This window comes from Scyliorhinus canicula, chromosome 4, assembly GCF_902713615.1.
Source record: "Scyliorhinus canicula chromosome 4, sScyCan1.1, whole genome shotgun sequence".
Taxonomy (NCBI): Eukaryota; Metazoa; Chordata; class Chondrichthyes; order Carcharhiniformes; family Scyliorhinidae; genus Scyliorhinus; species Scyliorhinus canicula.
Genome location: NC_052149.1, coordinates 45,019,855 through 45,034,646, shown reverse-complemented (window position 1 = coordinate 45,034,646; position 14,792 = coordinate 45,019,855). Strand labels below are relative to the sequence as shown.

The following is a 14,792-nucleotide window of genomic DNA, read 5'->3' as shown; positions in this document are numbered from 1 at the left end:
GAGGTCAGGGTCCTGAATGCGCACAGACCGAAGGTGCTCAGCAAAGCGATCACCCAGTCTATGTTTGGCTCTCTGATAGAGGAGGCCACGTTGGGAGCAGCGAATGCAATAGACCAAATTGAAAGAGGTGCAAGTGAAACCCTGCTTAACCTGGAATGAGAAGGGCAGCACGGTGGCACAATGGTTAGCATTGCTGCCTACGGCGCTGAGGACCCGGGTTTGAATCCCGGCCCTGGGTCACTGTCCGTGTGGAGTTTGCACATTCTTCCCCCTGTTTGCGTGGGTTTCACCCCCACAACCCAAAAGATGTGCAGGGTAGGTGGATTAGCCATGCTAAATTGTCCCTTAATTGGAAAAAATAAATAAATAATTGGCTTCGCTATTAAAAAAAAAAAAATTTTTAATTTTAAAAACCTAGAATGAGTGTTTTGGGCCTGGATGTTAAGCATGGAAGAAGTAACGGGGCAGGTGTTACACTTTCTGCGATTGCATATGAATGGGAGAGATGCTGGGTATGGTGGAGGAGTGGACTAGATTATCTCGGAGGGAACGGTCTCTGTGGAATGCAGACATAGGGAGCAAAGGGAAGATATGTTTTGTGGTGGAATCACACTGGAGTTGGCGAAAATGACAGAGGATTATGCTTTGCATACAGAAGCTGGTGAGATGAAATGTGAGAGCAAGGGAGACTCTATCCTTGTTCTGGGAGGGAGGGGAGGGGGTGAGGGTAGTGGCCCTGGAGATGGACCGCACGCTGTTGAGGGCCCTGTCAACAACTGTAGGTGGGAAATCACGGTTGAAGAAGGAGGAACACGTTTTTGAAGCACCACTTTGGACAGTGGCATCATCAGAACAAATCTGAGAGAGGGGAAGGAGCTAAGAGAAAGGGATGGAGTCCTTACAGGGCGTAGGATTCAAAGAGCTATAGTCCAGATAGCTGTGGGAGTCAGTGTGCTTGTAATAGATATTAGTAGATAGTCTATTGCTTGAAATGGAGATAGTAAGGTCAAGGAAGGGAAGTGAAGTGTCTGAGATGGACCAGGTGAAAGTGATAGAGGGGTGGAAATACGGCTTCTTTGACATAGCATTTGGAAATTCTAACTGCAGATATTGACCTCCAGTGCATAATAGTATGATTAGAATAGTAATGATTTGCAATGTGACATGGAATATTAAAATATTACTTTCAGTTGGATTATAAGATTCTACGGCCAGTACATTTCATCCAATTTCATTTCTTATCAACTACAGATCACTTGGCTAAGTTCCCAAATCTATACATCATAATCATTAATTTTTCTGTACAGCATCACCACAGATCAGTCACAGCTATTAGTAAATACCAGTCACTCATGTGAGCATCTCAAACTTGTACATTCTTTCTTCCAATACTTCATGGCCCAGCTTGACCAAATACACTACAACTCACAAATCAGCATATAGCCCAATCTCAATCACAAAATACTGATGTAATATAACCAAACAACCTTTCGACAAATTCCATATTACTTAATATAGGTCCAGCCCACAGACAACCCCACTCACTTTGTTTTGATCTTCTACATGACCGAAGTTCCATAATTGGTCATACCTCTTGATCATACCTACTGTTTACCCCTACAACTGTTTTCATAACGGTTGTTGTAAATCCTCTCCTACAGGTTACCTATTGTGGGAGGCCAGTAGCACAGCGGTTAGCACTGTTACTTCACAGCGCCAGGGACCAAGTTCAATTCCCGGCTTGGGAAGTGCCGAATCTGCACACTCTCCCCTTGTCTGCGTGGGTTTCCTCCAGGTGCTCCGGTTTACTCCCACAAGTCCCGAAAGACTTGCTTGTAGATGTGCTTGTTAGGTGAATTGGACATTCTGAATTCTCCCTCCATATACGCAAATAGGCGCAGTAGTATGGCAACTGGGGGATTTTCACAGAAACTTAATTGCAGCATTAATGGAAGCTGAAATGCGACACTAATAAAGATTATTATTGACCGGCACCATTACTTCGAGTCCCCGGAGGAGGCGTGGGCCTTTGTACAGGCGGAGAAGCTGGACTTGAACTAGGGCCTGGGAACATACTTTGGCCGGCGTTGTTTCCGCTGTGGCTGTTTTGTTCCAACTGTTTCAACTTTTTCAACTTCGAAATGTGGGTTATGTATGCTGGTTTTCTTTTTGCTCTGTTTACGGGTGGGTTTGTCTGTTGGGTATGGTTGTGGGGTAGGTGGGGAGTGTTGGGGGTTTGTGTTCTATATGTTCTCTTCTGTACGGGGCTGGGGATTGAGGGGAAACTGGATTTTGGGGAACTGCGTCAGAAGGATGGGGTGTGGCATTATGAAAGCGCGGGCTTTCCTCTGGTTTCCCGCGCTGCGGGGCAGGGGGGTGGAGCTTGCGATGGGGGAAGGGCCTCTACGGGTCTTTTTTCCCGCGCTGCAATAATGCCAAGGAGGTGTGGCAAGAGGGGGATGACCCCAAGCCGGGAGGGGATAGGTTTTGGCGGGAGCTGCCGGGGTCAGCAGAAGTCAGCTGACTCACGGAAGTACCATGGAGGGTGCGTCGCGGCTAGGAGGGGTCCTAGCCTGGGGGGGGGGGGGGGGGTGGGGGGGGATACCGGGTTGCTGCTGGAACGACTAGGAAGGAGCCGATGAGGGCCGGGGGGGAAGAGGAGAGGCGCTATCGCCATGGGGAACGGGTCGAGCGGGGTATGCTGGCCTGGGGCGAACATCTGCCAAGCTATGGCTAGTCGGCAGGGGGGGGGGGGCGGGTTGCCCTCTGATCCGGCTGATTACCTGGAACGTGAGGGGGCTGAACGGGCCGGTTAAGAGAACCAGGGTGGTCTCCCATCTAAGGGGGTTGAAGGCGGACGTGGCTATGCTCCAGGAGACCCACCTGAAGGTGGCGGACCAGGTCCGTCTGAGGAAGGGGTGGGTGGGGCAGGTTTATCATTCAGGATTGGACGCAAAGAACCGGGGGGTGGCGATTCTAGTGGGGAAGAGGGTGGCGTTTGAGGCGGCTGAGGTGGTGTCGGACAAGGAGGGCAGATATATCATGGTGAGGGGTAGGCTGCAGGGAGAGAAGGTGGTGCTGGTGAACGTATATGCCCCGAATTGGGATGATGCTGGCTTCATGAGGCGCTTGTTGGGCCGCGTCCCGGACCTGGAGGCAGGGGGCCTGATCATGGGGGGAGATTTTAACACAGTGCTGGATCCCACACTGGACCGGTCCAGTTCAAGGACGGGTAGGAGACCGGCGGCGGCCAAAGTGCTGAGGGGATACATGGACCAGATGGGAGGGGTGGATCCCTGGAGGTTTGGGAGACCGAGAGCGCGGGAGTATTCCTTTTTCTCTCACGTCCATAGGGTTTATTCCCGGATAGACTTTTTTGTCCTGAGCAGGGGGTTGATCCCGAGGGTGCAGGATGCCGAGTATTCGGCCATAGCGATTTCGGACCATGCCCCGCACTGGATTGATCTGGAGATGGGGGAGGCGCGGGACCAGCGCCCGCTCTGGCGCCTGGATGTGGGGATGCTGGCGGAGGAGGAGGTGTGTAAGAGGGTTCGGAGAAGCATTGAGGGGTATCTGGTTACCAATGATACGGGGGAGGTCCAGGTGGGGATGGTCTGGGAGGCTCTGAAAGCAGTGATCCGGGGGGAGCTGATCTCCATCCGGGCCCACAGGGAAAGGAAGGAGAGGAAGGAGAGGGAGAGACTGGTGGGAGAGCTTCTGGAGGTGGACAGGAGATATGCGGAGGCACCGGAGGAAGGGTTGCTGGGAGAACGGCGCAGGTTGCAGGCCAATTTTGACTTGCTGACCACCAGAAAGGCGGAGACACAGTGGAGGAGGGCGCAGGGTGCGGTATATGAGTATGGAGAGAAGGCGAGCAGGATGTTGGCGCATCAGCTCCGTAGGCGAGATGCGGCTAGGGAAATTGGGGGAGTGAAGGATGGGGGTGGAAATGTAGTGCAGAAGGGGACAGAAGTAAACGGGGTCTTTAGGGACTTTTACGAGGGATTGTACCGGTCGGAACCTCCGAGGGGGAGAGAGGGGATGGAGAGCTTCATGAACAGGCTATGTTTCCCAAGGGTTCAAGAGAGGCTGGTTGAGGGGCTGGGGGCGCCGATAGAGTTGGAGGAGCTAGTCAGGGGGATCGGGCAAATGCAGTCAGGTAAGGCCCCGGGGCCGGACGGGTTCCCGGCAGAATTTTACAAAAAATATGCGGACCTGGTGGGTCCCCTGCTGGTGCGAACTTTCAATGAGGCGTGGGAGGGGGGGGCTTTGCCCCCGACGATGTCGCGGGCACTGATCTCTTTGATCCTAAAACGGGATAAGGACCCCTTGCAGTGCGGATCATATAGGCCTATTTCACTCCTTAACGTAGACGCTAAGTTGCTGGCGAAGATCCTGGCTACCAGGATAGAGGATTGTGTGCCAGAGGTAATTCATGAAGATCAGACAGGGTTTGTCAAGGGGCGGCAGCTCAACACGAATGTGCGGAGACTGCTCAATGTTATCATGATGCCGGCAGTGGAGGGGGAGGCGGAGATAGTGGTGGCGCTGGATGCAGAGAAGGCGTTTGATAGAGTTGAATGGGGGTACCTATGGGAGGTGCTGGAGAGGTTTGGATTTGGGGAGGGATTCATCAAATGGGTGAGGCTGCTTTACGCGGCGCCGATGGCGAGTGTAGTCACAAATGGAAGGAGATCGGAGTATTTTAGGCTTTATCGTGGGACCAGGCAGGGGTGTCCCCTGTCCCCCCTGCTCTTTGCACTGGCGATTGAACCGCTGGCCATGGCGTTGAGGGAGTCAGGGAAGTGGAGGGGTCTGGTGCGGGGGGGGGAGGAGCACCGGGTATCGCTGTATGCAGACGACCTGCTGTTATATGTGGCGGACCCAGAGGGGGGAATGCCGGGGGTGATGGAACTGTTAGCGGAATTTGGGGGCTTCTCGGGCTATAAGCTGAACTTAGGAAAGAGCGAGGTATTTGTAGTGCACCCGGGAGATCAGGAGGAGGGAATTGGGAGGCTCCCCTTCAGGAGGGCAGTGAAGAGTTTCAGGTACCTGGGGGTGCAGGTGGCCAGGAGCTGGGGGGCTCTTCATAAGCTTAACTTCACCAGACTAGTGGAACAGATGGAGGAGGAATTTAAAAGGTGGGACATGGTGCCGCTATCGCTGGCGGGCAGAGTGCAATCCGTCAAAATGACGGTTCTCCCGAGGTTCTTGTTCCTCTTCCAGTGCTTGCCCATCTTTATCCCTAGGGCCTTTTTTAAAAGAGTGACCAGCAGCATCATGGGATTTGTTTGGGCGCATGGCACCCCAAGGGTGAAGAGGGTCTTCTTGGAGCGGAGTAGGGATGGGGGGGGGCTGGCGTTGCCCAACCTCTCGGGGTATTACTGGGCGGCCAACGTGTCGATGGTGCGTAAGTGGGTGATGGAGGGGGAGGGGGCAGCATGGAAACGGATGGAGAGAGCGTCCTGTGGGGATACAAGCCTGGGGGCCCTGGTAACGGCGCCGTGGCCGCTCCCTCCCACGAGGTATACCACGAGTCCGGTGGTGGCGGCTACCCTCAAGATTTGGGGGCAGTGGAGGCGACATAGGGGAGAAGTGGGGGGCTCGATGGAGGCTCCGTTAAGGGGGAACCATAGGTTCGTCCCGGGGAACATGGATGGGGGATTTCGGGGATGGTATAGAGCGGGCATTAGACAGCTGAAGGACCTGTTTATCGACGGAAGGTTTGCGAGCCTGGGGGAGTTGGAAGAGAAATTTGGGCTCCCGCCGGGAAACATGTTTAGATATCTGCAGGTAAAGGCATTTGCTAGACGGCAGGTGGAGGGATTCCCTGCGCTCCCCGCGAAGGGGGTGAGTGACAGGGTGCTCTCGGGGGTCTGGGTCGGGGAGGGGAAGATATCCGATATCTACAAGCTTATGCAGGAGAAGGAAGAGGCGTCAGTAGAGGAGCTGAAAACGAAGTGGGAGGGGGAACTGGGGGAACAGATCGAAGACGGGACATGGGCTGATGCCCTGGAGAGGGTAAATTCTTCCTCCTCGTGTGCGCGGCTTAGCCTCATCCAATTCAAGGTGCTGCATAGGGCCCACATGACTGGGACGAGGATGAATAGGTTCTTTGGGGGTGAAGATAGGTGTGCCAGGTGCTCGGGGAGTCCAGCGAACCATGCCCATATGTTCTGGGCATGCCCGGCATTGGAGGAGTTCTGGAAGGGGGTGAAAAAAAAAAATAAAAAATAAAAAAAAAAAAAAAAAAAAAATAAAGATTATTATTCTCATGCTCGCAACTCTGGACCTACTGCAATCATGGTCTCAGTGTCACATATCACTTGCATTCTCTTCCTCATCAGCTTGGTTCCATTACTAGCACCTTATCTGAATTGTAATCTACTGCAGCAATGACTACCTAAACCCTGCTTATCATCAAGGTTGAAATACTCTTCAGTGCTTGGATTTGAGCAGCTCTGCACAATCCACAACAAATCAAATCACTTAACTGGCATCATATTCACCATCTTAAACATTAATTATCTCCCTCACCAGCACACCATGACTGCGGTATGTACCATCTACAAGATGCACTGCAGCATCACACAACGGCTCCTTCAATGGGACTTCCCAAACATGCAATCTCTACCACCTGGAAGAACAATGGCAACAACCACTTGTAAATAACCGACCATCCTAATTTGGAAATATATCCACATTCCATTATTGTTACTAGCGCAAAATCCTAGGACTCCCTATCTAACAGCACTGTAGATGTACCTTCATCACATGGACTATAACTGTTCAATAAAATGGCACACCACCATCTTCTCATTGGCAATTAGGAATGGACAACGAATGCTGGCCTTGTCACAGTGCCCACACCTAATGAATGAGATTTTTTTTTAAATATTCTTCCAGTGTTCTGGCCAACATCCCTCTAAACCAAAACCGTAGATTTGTTTATCTCATTATGCTGTATTACAGTGACTGCATTGCACAGCAATTTATTTTGCATAGCATGCTTTCAGAACTATAATAGAGCAGGATACAATTGGAAGTCTTCCTCTTCCATTTAAAAAATATACTGCAAATTTACTGATTGCATTGGTAGAAGGATTGATATGCAATCACAATCTATGCTGTAAAGGGAGAACACATGAGAAACAGACTAAAATTGTTAAATCCTAAAATATAAAGCCATTTTCCACCATCTAACTTCCTTTAAAGCTAAAGATGGTCATTTGGTCAGAAAAGTAAACTGACGATTAATCAAATGTTAGGAAGGTGATCTTTTGAACAGTAAATTGATATGCAAAGTCAAACAAACAAAAAAGTTAGATGGTAATACAATGCTAATTCCCATTCTAGAAAAAATATCAGAATGGCATTACTTAATCCCCAAGATGCCAATAATGATCACAGATTTCCACATAACAAAAACAGAATGACTTATTAACTACTAAGCAAATGGCCTCAATTGTAAATCGGCAGAATCATGGATTACGACCACAAAACAGTGGGAACAATGTTGAAGTTCGAATTATTCACATGAAAAATGAATACATATTCCAAAAAATTTTGATATTTCATCTTTAATGTTTATTATAAATAATTTTGGTCAATGAGAACATCCATTCATGGCACATAGAACTACTGTACTTTAAAAACTTAATTAAACATCACAACATTTTTAGAAGAGATGTAAATAAAAACATTGCGACAGATTCTCATTTTGTCACGCGTAATTTGATTCTGCTACTTTAAAGAGAACTTCATTTTTTGTTAAAAAGTATATTTACTTGTCAGGAATTTTCTCCGCTAACCCAAAGTCACCCAACACTCCAGTGTATCGATTCTCTCCCATTTTAATTAAACAGTTCTGTGGGAGATAAAAGCACAATTTTATTATATTAGAAATAACAATGATTTCATGCCCTTGGAAATGTATCCATGGACATCTTTAGATTTATATCAAAGTTAACAGGCTTGGAAATATATCAGCGTCTATGGTTAAAAACTGGCACCTTTAATTTTTTTTAATGTACATTTAAAATTCCATCTAGAACAATAAAACTACCACCATTCATCCTTTGTAGACAGAAGTTTGAATCAATGACCACTGAGGTGGTAAGCTCCTCATCGTAACTGAAAACAGTCTTTCTTTAAAAAAAGCTTTCCTTTTGTCAATTATACACGCGTTTACACATTTGCTGAATGCATCTCAGGTACAGAGTATTTTATTAATCAAATTAGTCCCATAAACTACCATCTAATCATAGATGCTCATTACACAATGTCTCAACACTTAAACGCACACTTTAAAGGTTCATTATTTAATCCTCAGGAGCAGAGGGGAAGTGGTGGCATAGGGGCATTGTCACTAGACTAATATTCTATGGGCCCAAAGAGAGAAAATGCTGGAAAATCTCATCAGGTCTGGCAGCATCTGTAGGGAGAGAAAAGAGCCAATGTTTCAAGACCAGATTATTCTTTGTCAAAGCTCAAACTCGTGTTCTATGGGGTTGGTTTAACTCACTTGGCTAGACAGCTGGTTTTTCAAGCAGAGTAAGGCCAGCAGCACGGATTCAATTCCTGTGCAAGCTGGGGTTATTCGTGAAGACCCGCCTTCTCAACATTGCCCCTCACCCGAGGTGTAGCGATCCGCAGGTTAAATCACCACTGGTCAGCTCACCTCCTCAAAGGGAAAAGCAGCTATGGTCACCTGGGACTATGGTGACTTTACACTAACAATATTCCAGAGATCTATGGTAATGCTCTGGGGACCCGAGCTCGAAATAGATGGTGCAATTTGAATTCAGTAATAAAAATCTGGAATTAAAAGTTTAATGATTACCATTAAACCACTGCCAATTGTTGTAAAAACCCTTTAGTTCACTAATGTCCCTTTAGGGAAAGAAATCTGCTGTCCTTACCCGGTCTGGTCTATATGTGGCTCCGCTGAACAAGGGCAATTAATTAAGGATGGGCAATAAGTGTTGGCCTAGGCAACGAACAAATATTTTTTTTAATACCTGTGCTCTTAAAACTCGATTGCAGTAAAATGCATGCACATGTATTGCACAAATAAATGTTGTTACTACTTCCCAGTTAGCAGCCATCATTTGAAGAAAAAGCTGTAGAAATGTACACTGAAGAACAAATGTACATTGGACTATCTTATTGTGGTATGACTGAGCCCCCTGCATTTCAGCCAATTAAAAGTTGCCATGATTGAACACTAGATTAACACTCCCTGAATACACAGAGAACCACCTTTGGATACAAAATTGATTTACCAGACAGCTTCATCATAATTTAGGCTCACACACTAAGCAAATACTATAAAAAATGAAAGACACTATGCATTTGTCACAATTTCATGTGCCCTAAGTTATAATCACTGTTTTAATATCACTGCATGTCACTTATGGCATCCAACAAGTTTCAGCTTTTAAAAAAATGCCAATAAAAAATTGTTGCATGCATCTCACCAACAAATAGTGTGTTACTTAATCTACTACTGATAAGAATCCTCTTTACAATTTGACAAATTTCACTTGCACAAGCATCATCACAGCTGAAAGATCCAGGATGCCCCAACCACATTGGTTATAACCAATCTCCTGCTACTCCACTGTTCTTCAGATCATGGTCTGGAGTTATGCCATAATTCATCGACCTGAAGCAGTGCAGAGACTAATTGGCGTTGATCACACAAACATAAGCAGTAAAGCCATTTCACAGGAACAAAGAAAACAAGAGAAAACTATTCAGTCCTTCGAGCCTGCTCCTCCATTCAGTATCATGGCTGAACCTCCATCTCAAACACCATAGTCCCCTTCTTATCCCTTGACAGTTTTAGTCTAGAAATCTATTTCTTTCCAAAATATTTGTAGTGACTTGGCCTCCACAGCCTCTGTGGTAGATAATTCCACAGGTTTACCACGAGTGAAGAAATGTCTCCCCATTTCAGTCCTAAATGGCTTACCCCCCTATTCTGAGAACCCTTGTTTTAGACCCTCCCAGCGATAGGAAATAGCATCACTGCATCCAATCTGTCCAGCCCTGTCAGAATGTTAAGCTTCAATTAGATGTCCTCTCATTCTTTTAAAATTCCAGTGAATTCAGGCCCAGTCGACCTTGTACAACAATCTTGCCGCCCCAGGAATCAGTCAAGTGAACCCTGGCTGAATTTTCTCTCTATGACAATTATATCCTTTCCTGAATAAGGAGACCAAACTGCACACAATACAACAGGTGTTGTCTCACCAAGGTCCTGTAAAACATCCTAGTTCCTGTACTCAAGTCCTCTTGCAATAAAGACCAACATACCATTTGCCTTCCTAATTGCTTGTTGTACCTGCATGCTTGCTTTCAGGGACAGGTGTACTGGAACAACCAGGTCCCTTTATATGTCAACATTTCCCAATCTTTCACCATTTAAATAAAACTGCCATTCTGTTTCTCCATCTGCATCTGCCATGTATTTGCCCACTCACTCAACTTGTTTAAATCACCCTGACACCTCTGAACATCCTCCTCACCATTTACATTCCCATCAAGTTTCATGTTGTCACCAAATTTGGAAATATTATATTTGGTTCCCTCATCCAAAACATTGATGTATATTGTGAATAGCTGGTGCCCAGGCACTGATCCCTGGGGATCCTACTAGTCACTGCATGCCATTTCAAAACAAACCCATTTATTCCTACTCTGCTTCTATCTGCTGACCAATTCTTAATCCATGTTATTACTCCCAGTCCCATGCGTTTTAATTTTGCACACTCACTTCTTTTGCAGGACTTTATCGAAAGCTTTCTGAAAATCCAAATACACCAGATCCACTGGTTCACCCTCATTTATTCTACTGGTTACATCCTCAAAAAACTGCAGTAGTTTTGACAAGCATGATTTCCCTTTCATAAATCCATATTTCTTTGTCTAATCCCATTGATATTTTCCAAGTGCCTGGTTATCACATCCTTTATAATAGACTCTAACAAAGTGATGGGCAATCTAGGCTCATTTGTGACCCTCCTTCATCTCAGTGTGCCGCAAGATTATCAGGCTGGTTTGCTAACCATCACCCCTGGAATAAGATTAAATACATGAAATACATGCCGAATATTTTACAATGACTAACAGAAAATGCTTAATCAATTATATATTAGTAGAACTATCAACTTCAAACGGTTAAAAACAAAATAAATATTTACACTATGAATGCAGAGAGAGCACACGGCTCTCACGGTCAATGTTATGTGCAATCAGCATACACATCACTTCATGTGTCCTTGTTTAAGTGGGGGTCACTTCAGTCATACTGGTAGGGGAAAAACGACGTGGACGGAAACCTTGCACATGGGCAATGGTCAACAAAATGTCTCATGGATCGCACTCAGAATCCAGGTAGGTCGCATGTGGCCCAACATTGCTCCAACATTTTCCTTACTACTGATGTTAAACTAACCAGTCTGTAATCCCCATTTTTTTCCTTCCCTCCTTGTTCAATTAACAGGATAACCCTTGTCACTCTCCAATTTGCCGTGAATGTGGAAGCTGACAATCAACACAGCCACTATTTCCATAGCCATCACCATTACACCCTGGAAAGTAATCAGGTCTTGAGGATTTATCAGTTTTCAGTCATATTAATTTCTCAGGCAATTATTTTTTTAGTAATACTAATTTCGTTCAATTCCTCCTTCTCATTAGATCCTTGGATCCTTAGCATTCCTGGGAAGTTACACATCTTCCCCCATGAAGACAGAACTAAAGTAGTTATTTGACTGCTCTATCATTTCCTGCTCCTCTATTATAAATTCTCCCATTTCAGACTGGGAAACCTACATATGTCTTCAATAACCTTTTTCTCTTTTTCCCCCAGGGTATACCAAGTCAGAACGGCCTGAGGAAAAAGGTGGGCTGAGGAAAACAAAAGCAAATTCTATGGATGTTAGAAATCTGAAATAAAAACAGGAAATGCTGCATGTCTAGCAACATCTGTGGAGACAGAAACAGAGTTATGTTTCAGGTCAATTGCCTTCCATCAGAACTTAAGTTAAGAGACAGAACATGTTTTGAGCAAGTGAAAGAGGGAGGTTGGGGGAAAAAAATGAAAGGCAAAGTCTGTGATGGGATGGAAAGCAGAATAGATTAAATGGCGAAAGAGTTGATGGTGCAGGACCAAAGGGAATGGTAATGGGCAAGGTAAAAAGTGTCTAGAGGTGTGAGTGGCAGAATCATGAACATCTGCCCTTGGAAAGGGAAACAGAAAAACAAAAGAAAAAAAATCAAAACCAGCAAAAAAGGAAACAGAACGGGGCACAGGTTCCGATCTATTATTGAACTAAACACCCAGAGGACTGTTAAAAATCCTAATCAAAGTTTGAGATGCTGTTCCTTGAGCTTGTGGTAAAGTGGACAACTGCCGGAATTTTAAGCCCAATATAATTTGGACACTTCAAATGAAGTATTGGACAAATGAAGGATAGGACATTTTGAATTAAACCACTTTCAGCTCCAGGGAGGCCTGATGGGAATTAAACAACCAAGTTTGAATCCACTGAATAGAGGCAGACAGTCAGGACAGTCAGGACAACTCTGGGCGTGCCCTGTCAACAAGACATCAGGGGATAATTAGTCCCATTCAAATGGATTGATTGTTGTGGATTGCCCAGATAAAGCTACACTTTCCCGCCGTTACCATATATGGAGCACGGTTACGTGCAGAAAATACACCTGGAGATGGACCCCCCCTGGCGGTGGGTTCCTGGTGTCCTACAAAATTGTAATCGGAGACTGCATTGGGTGTTGTGTCCCCACCCCGAAACCTCATTAGCTGAGGGCCAGAAAACTTTGTGAAAAGACTCGAAGAGGGGTATAAAGATGGACCACCCAGGACCTTTTGTCGCAAAGACTCAGCGCCGAGGTAGCAGAGAAGATTAGACAGCAGACCGGAGGGTGGAAGGAAGTAGCGTGCGCTATCGCCTGCGCGGATGAAGACCCGGAGACAACCACAACTCAGAGAATTGAACCCACAGTTCGCATAAGTTCATCGGCATGGGTAGTATTAAGAATCTTGGGGCAGACCTGCTGCTGTATGTGGCGGACCCAGAGGGGGGAATGCCGGGGGTGATGGAGCTGTTGGCTGAGTTTGGGAGCTTCTCGGGCTATAAGCTGAATCTGGGCAAGAGCGAGGTATTTGTAGTGCACCCGGGAGATCAGGAGGAGGGAATTGGGAGGCTCCCGTTTAAGAGGGCAGTGAAGAGTTCTAGGTTCCTGGGGTGCAGGTGGCCAGGAGTTGGGGGACTCTCCACAAGCTTAATTTTACCAGGCTTGTGGAGCAGATGGAGGAGGAATTTAAAAGGTGGGACATGGTGCCGCTATCGCTGGCGTGTAGAGTGCAGTCCGTCAAAATGACGGTGCTCCAGAGGTTCTAGTTCCTTTTTCAGTGTTTGCCCATCTTTATCCCTAGGGCCTTTTTTAGGAGGGTGACTAGCAGCATCATGAGCTTTGTTTGGGCGCATGGGACCCCGAGGGTGAAGAGGGTCTTCTTGGAGCAGGGTAGAGATGGTGGGGGGCTGGCGCTACCCAATCTCTCGGGGTATTATTGGGCGGCCAATGTGTCGATGGTGCGCAAGTGGGTGGTGGAGGGGGAGGGGGCAGCATGGAAAAGGTTGGAGATGGCGTCCTGTGGAGGCACAAGCCTGGGGGCCCTGGTAACGGCTCCGTTGCCGTTCCCTCCTATGAGGTATATCACGAGTCCGGTGGTGGCGGCTACCCTCAAGATTTGGGGGCAGTGGAGGCGACATAGGGGGGAAATGGGGGGCTCGATGGAGGCTCCGCTAAGGGGGAACCATCAGTTCATCCCGGGGAACATTGATGGGGGGGTTCCAGGGTTGGCACAGAGCGGGCATCAGACAGCTGAGGGACCTGTTCATTGATGGGAGGTTTGCGAGCCTGGGGGAGTTGGAGGAGAAATTTAAGCTCCCCTCGGGGAACATGTTCAGGTACCTGAAGGTAAAGGCGTTTGCTAGGCGGCAGGTGGAGGGATTCCCTTTGCTTCCCGCGAGGGGGGTGAGTGACAGGGTGCTTTTGGGGGTCTGGGTCGGGGATGGGAAGATATCTGATATCTACAAGGTAATGCAGGAGGTGGAGGAGGTGTCAGTAGAGGAGCTAAATGCTAAGTAGGAGGGGGAACTGGGGGAACAGATCGAAGATGGGACATGGGCTGATGCCCTGGAGAGGGTTAACTCTTCCTCCTCATGTGCGCGGCTTAGCCTGATCCAATTCAAGGTGCTGCACCGGGCCCACATGTCCGGGTCTAGGATGAGTAGGTTCTTTGGGGGCGAAGACAGGTGTGTCAGGTGTTCGGGGAGCCCAGCGAACCATGCCCATATGTTCTGGGCATGCCCGGCAGTGGAGGAGTTCTGGAAGGGGGTGGCGAGGACGGTGTCGAGGGTGGTAGGATCCAGGGTCAAGCCAGGCTGGGGACTCGCGATCTTTGGGGTTGCGGTGGAGCCGGGAGTGCAGGAGACGAGAGAAGCCAGTGTTTTGGCCTTTACGTCCCTAGTAGCCTGGCGGAGGATCTTGCTACAGTGGAAGGATGCGAGACCCCCAAGTGTGGAGACCTGGATCAATGACATGGCGGGATTTATTAAGCTGGAGAAGGTAAACTTCGCCCTGAGATGATCGGTACAAGGGTTCTTTAGGCGGTGGCAACCTTTCTTCGACTTTCTGGCTCAGCGATAGGGTACTGGGTCAGCAGCAGCAGCAAACCGGGGGGGGGGGGGGGGGGG

At 47.6% G+C, this 14,792-nt stretch overlaps 1 protein-coding gene across 9 annotated transcripts in view; it reads right to left on the bottom strand.

Annotated features, from left to right (window-relative positions):
• Window positions 1–14,792, bottom strand: part of LOC119964527 (dual specificity testis-specific protein kinase 2-like) — a 165,062-nt gene that overhangs the window by 43,997 nt on the left and 106,273 nt on the right. For all 9 annotated transcript variants that reach the window (XM_038794128.1, XM_038794132.1, XM_038794126.1 and 6 more), the window contains one exon: window positions 7,788–7,867. In XM_038794128.1, the coding sequence (XP_038650056.1) occupies window positions 7,788–7,867 (80 nt within the window). The remainder of the gene's footprint in view (window positions 1–7,787; window positions 7,868–14,792) is intronic.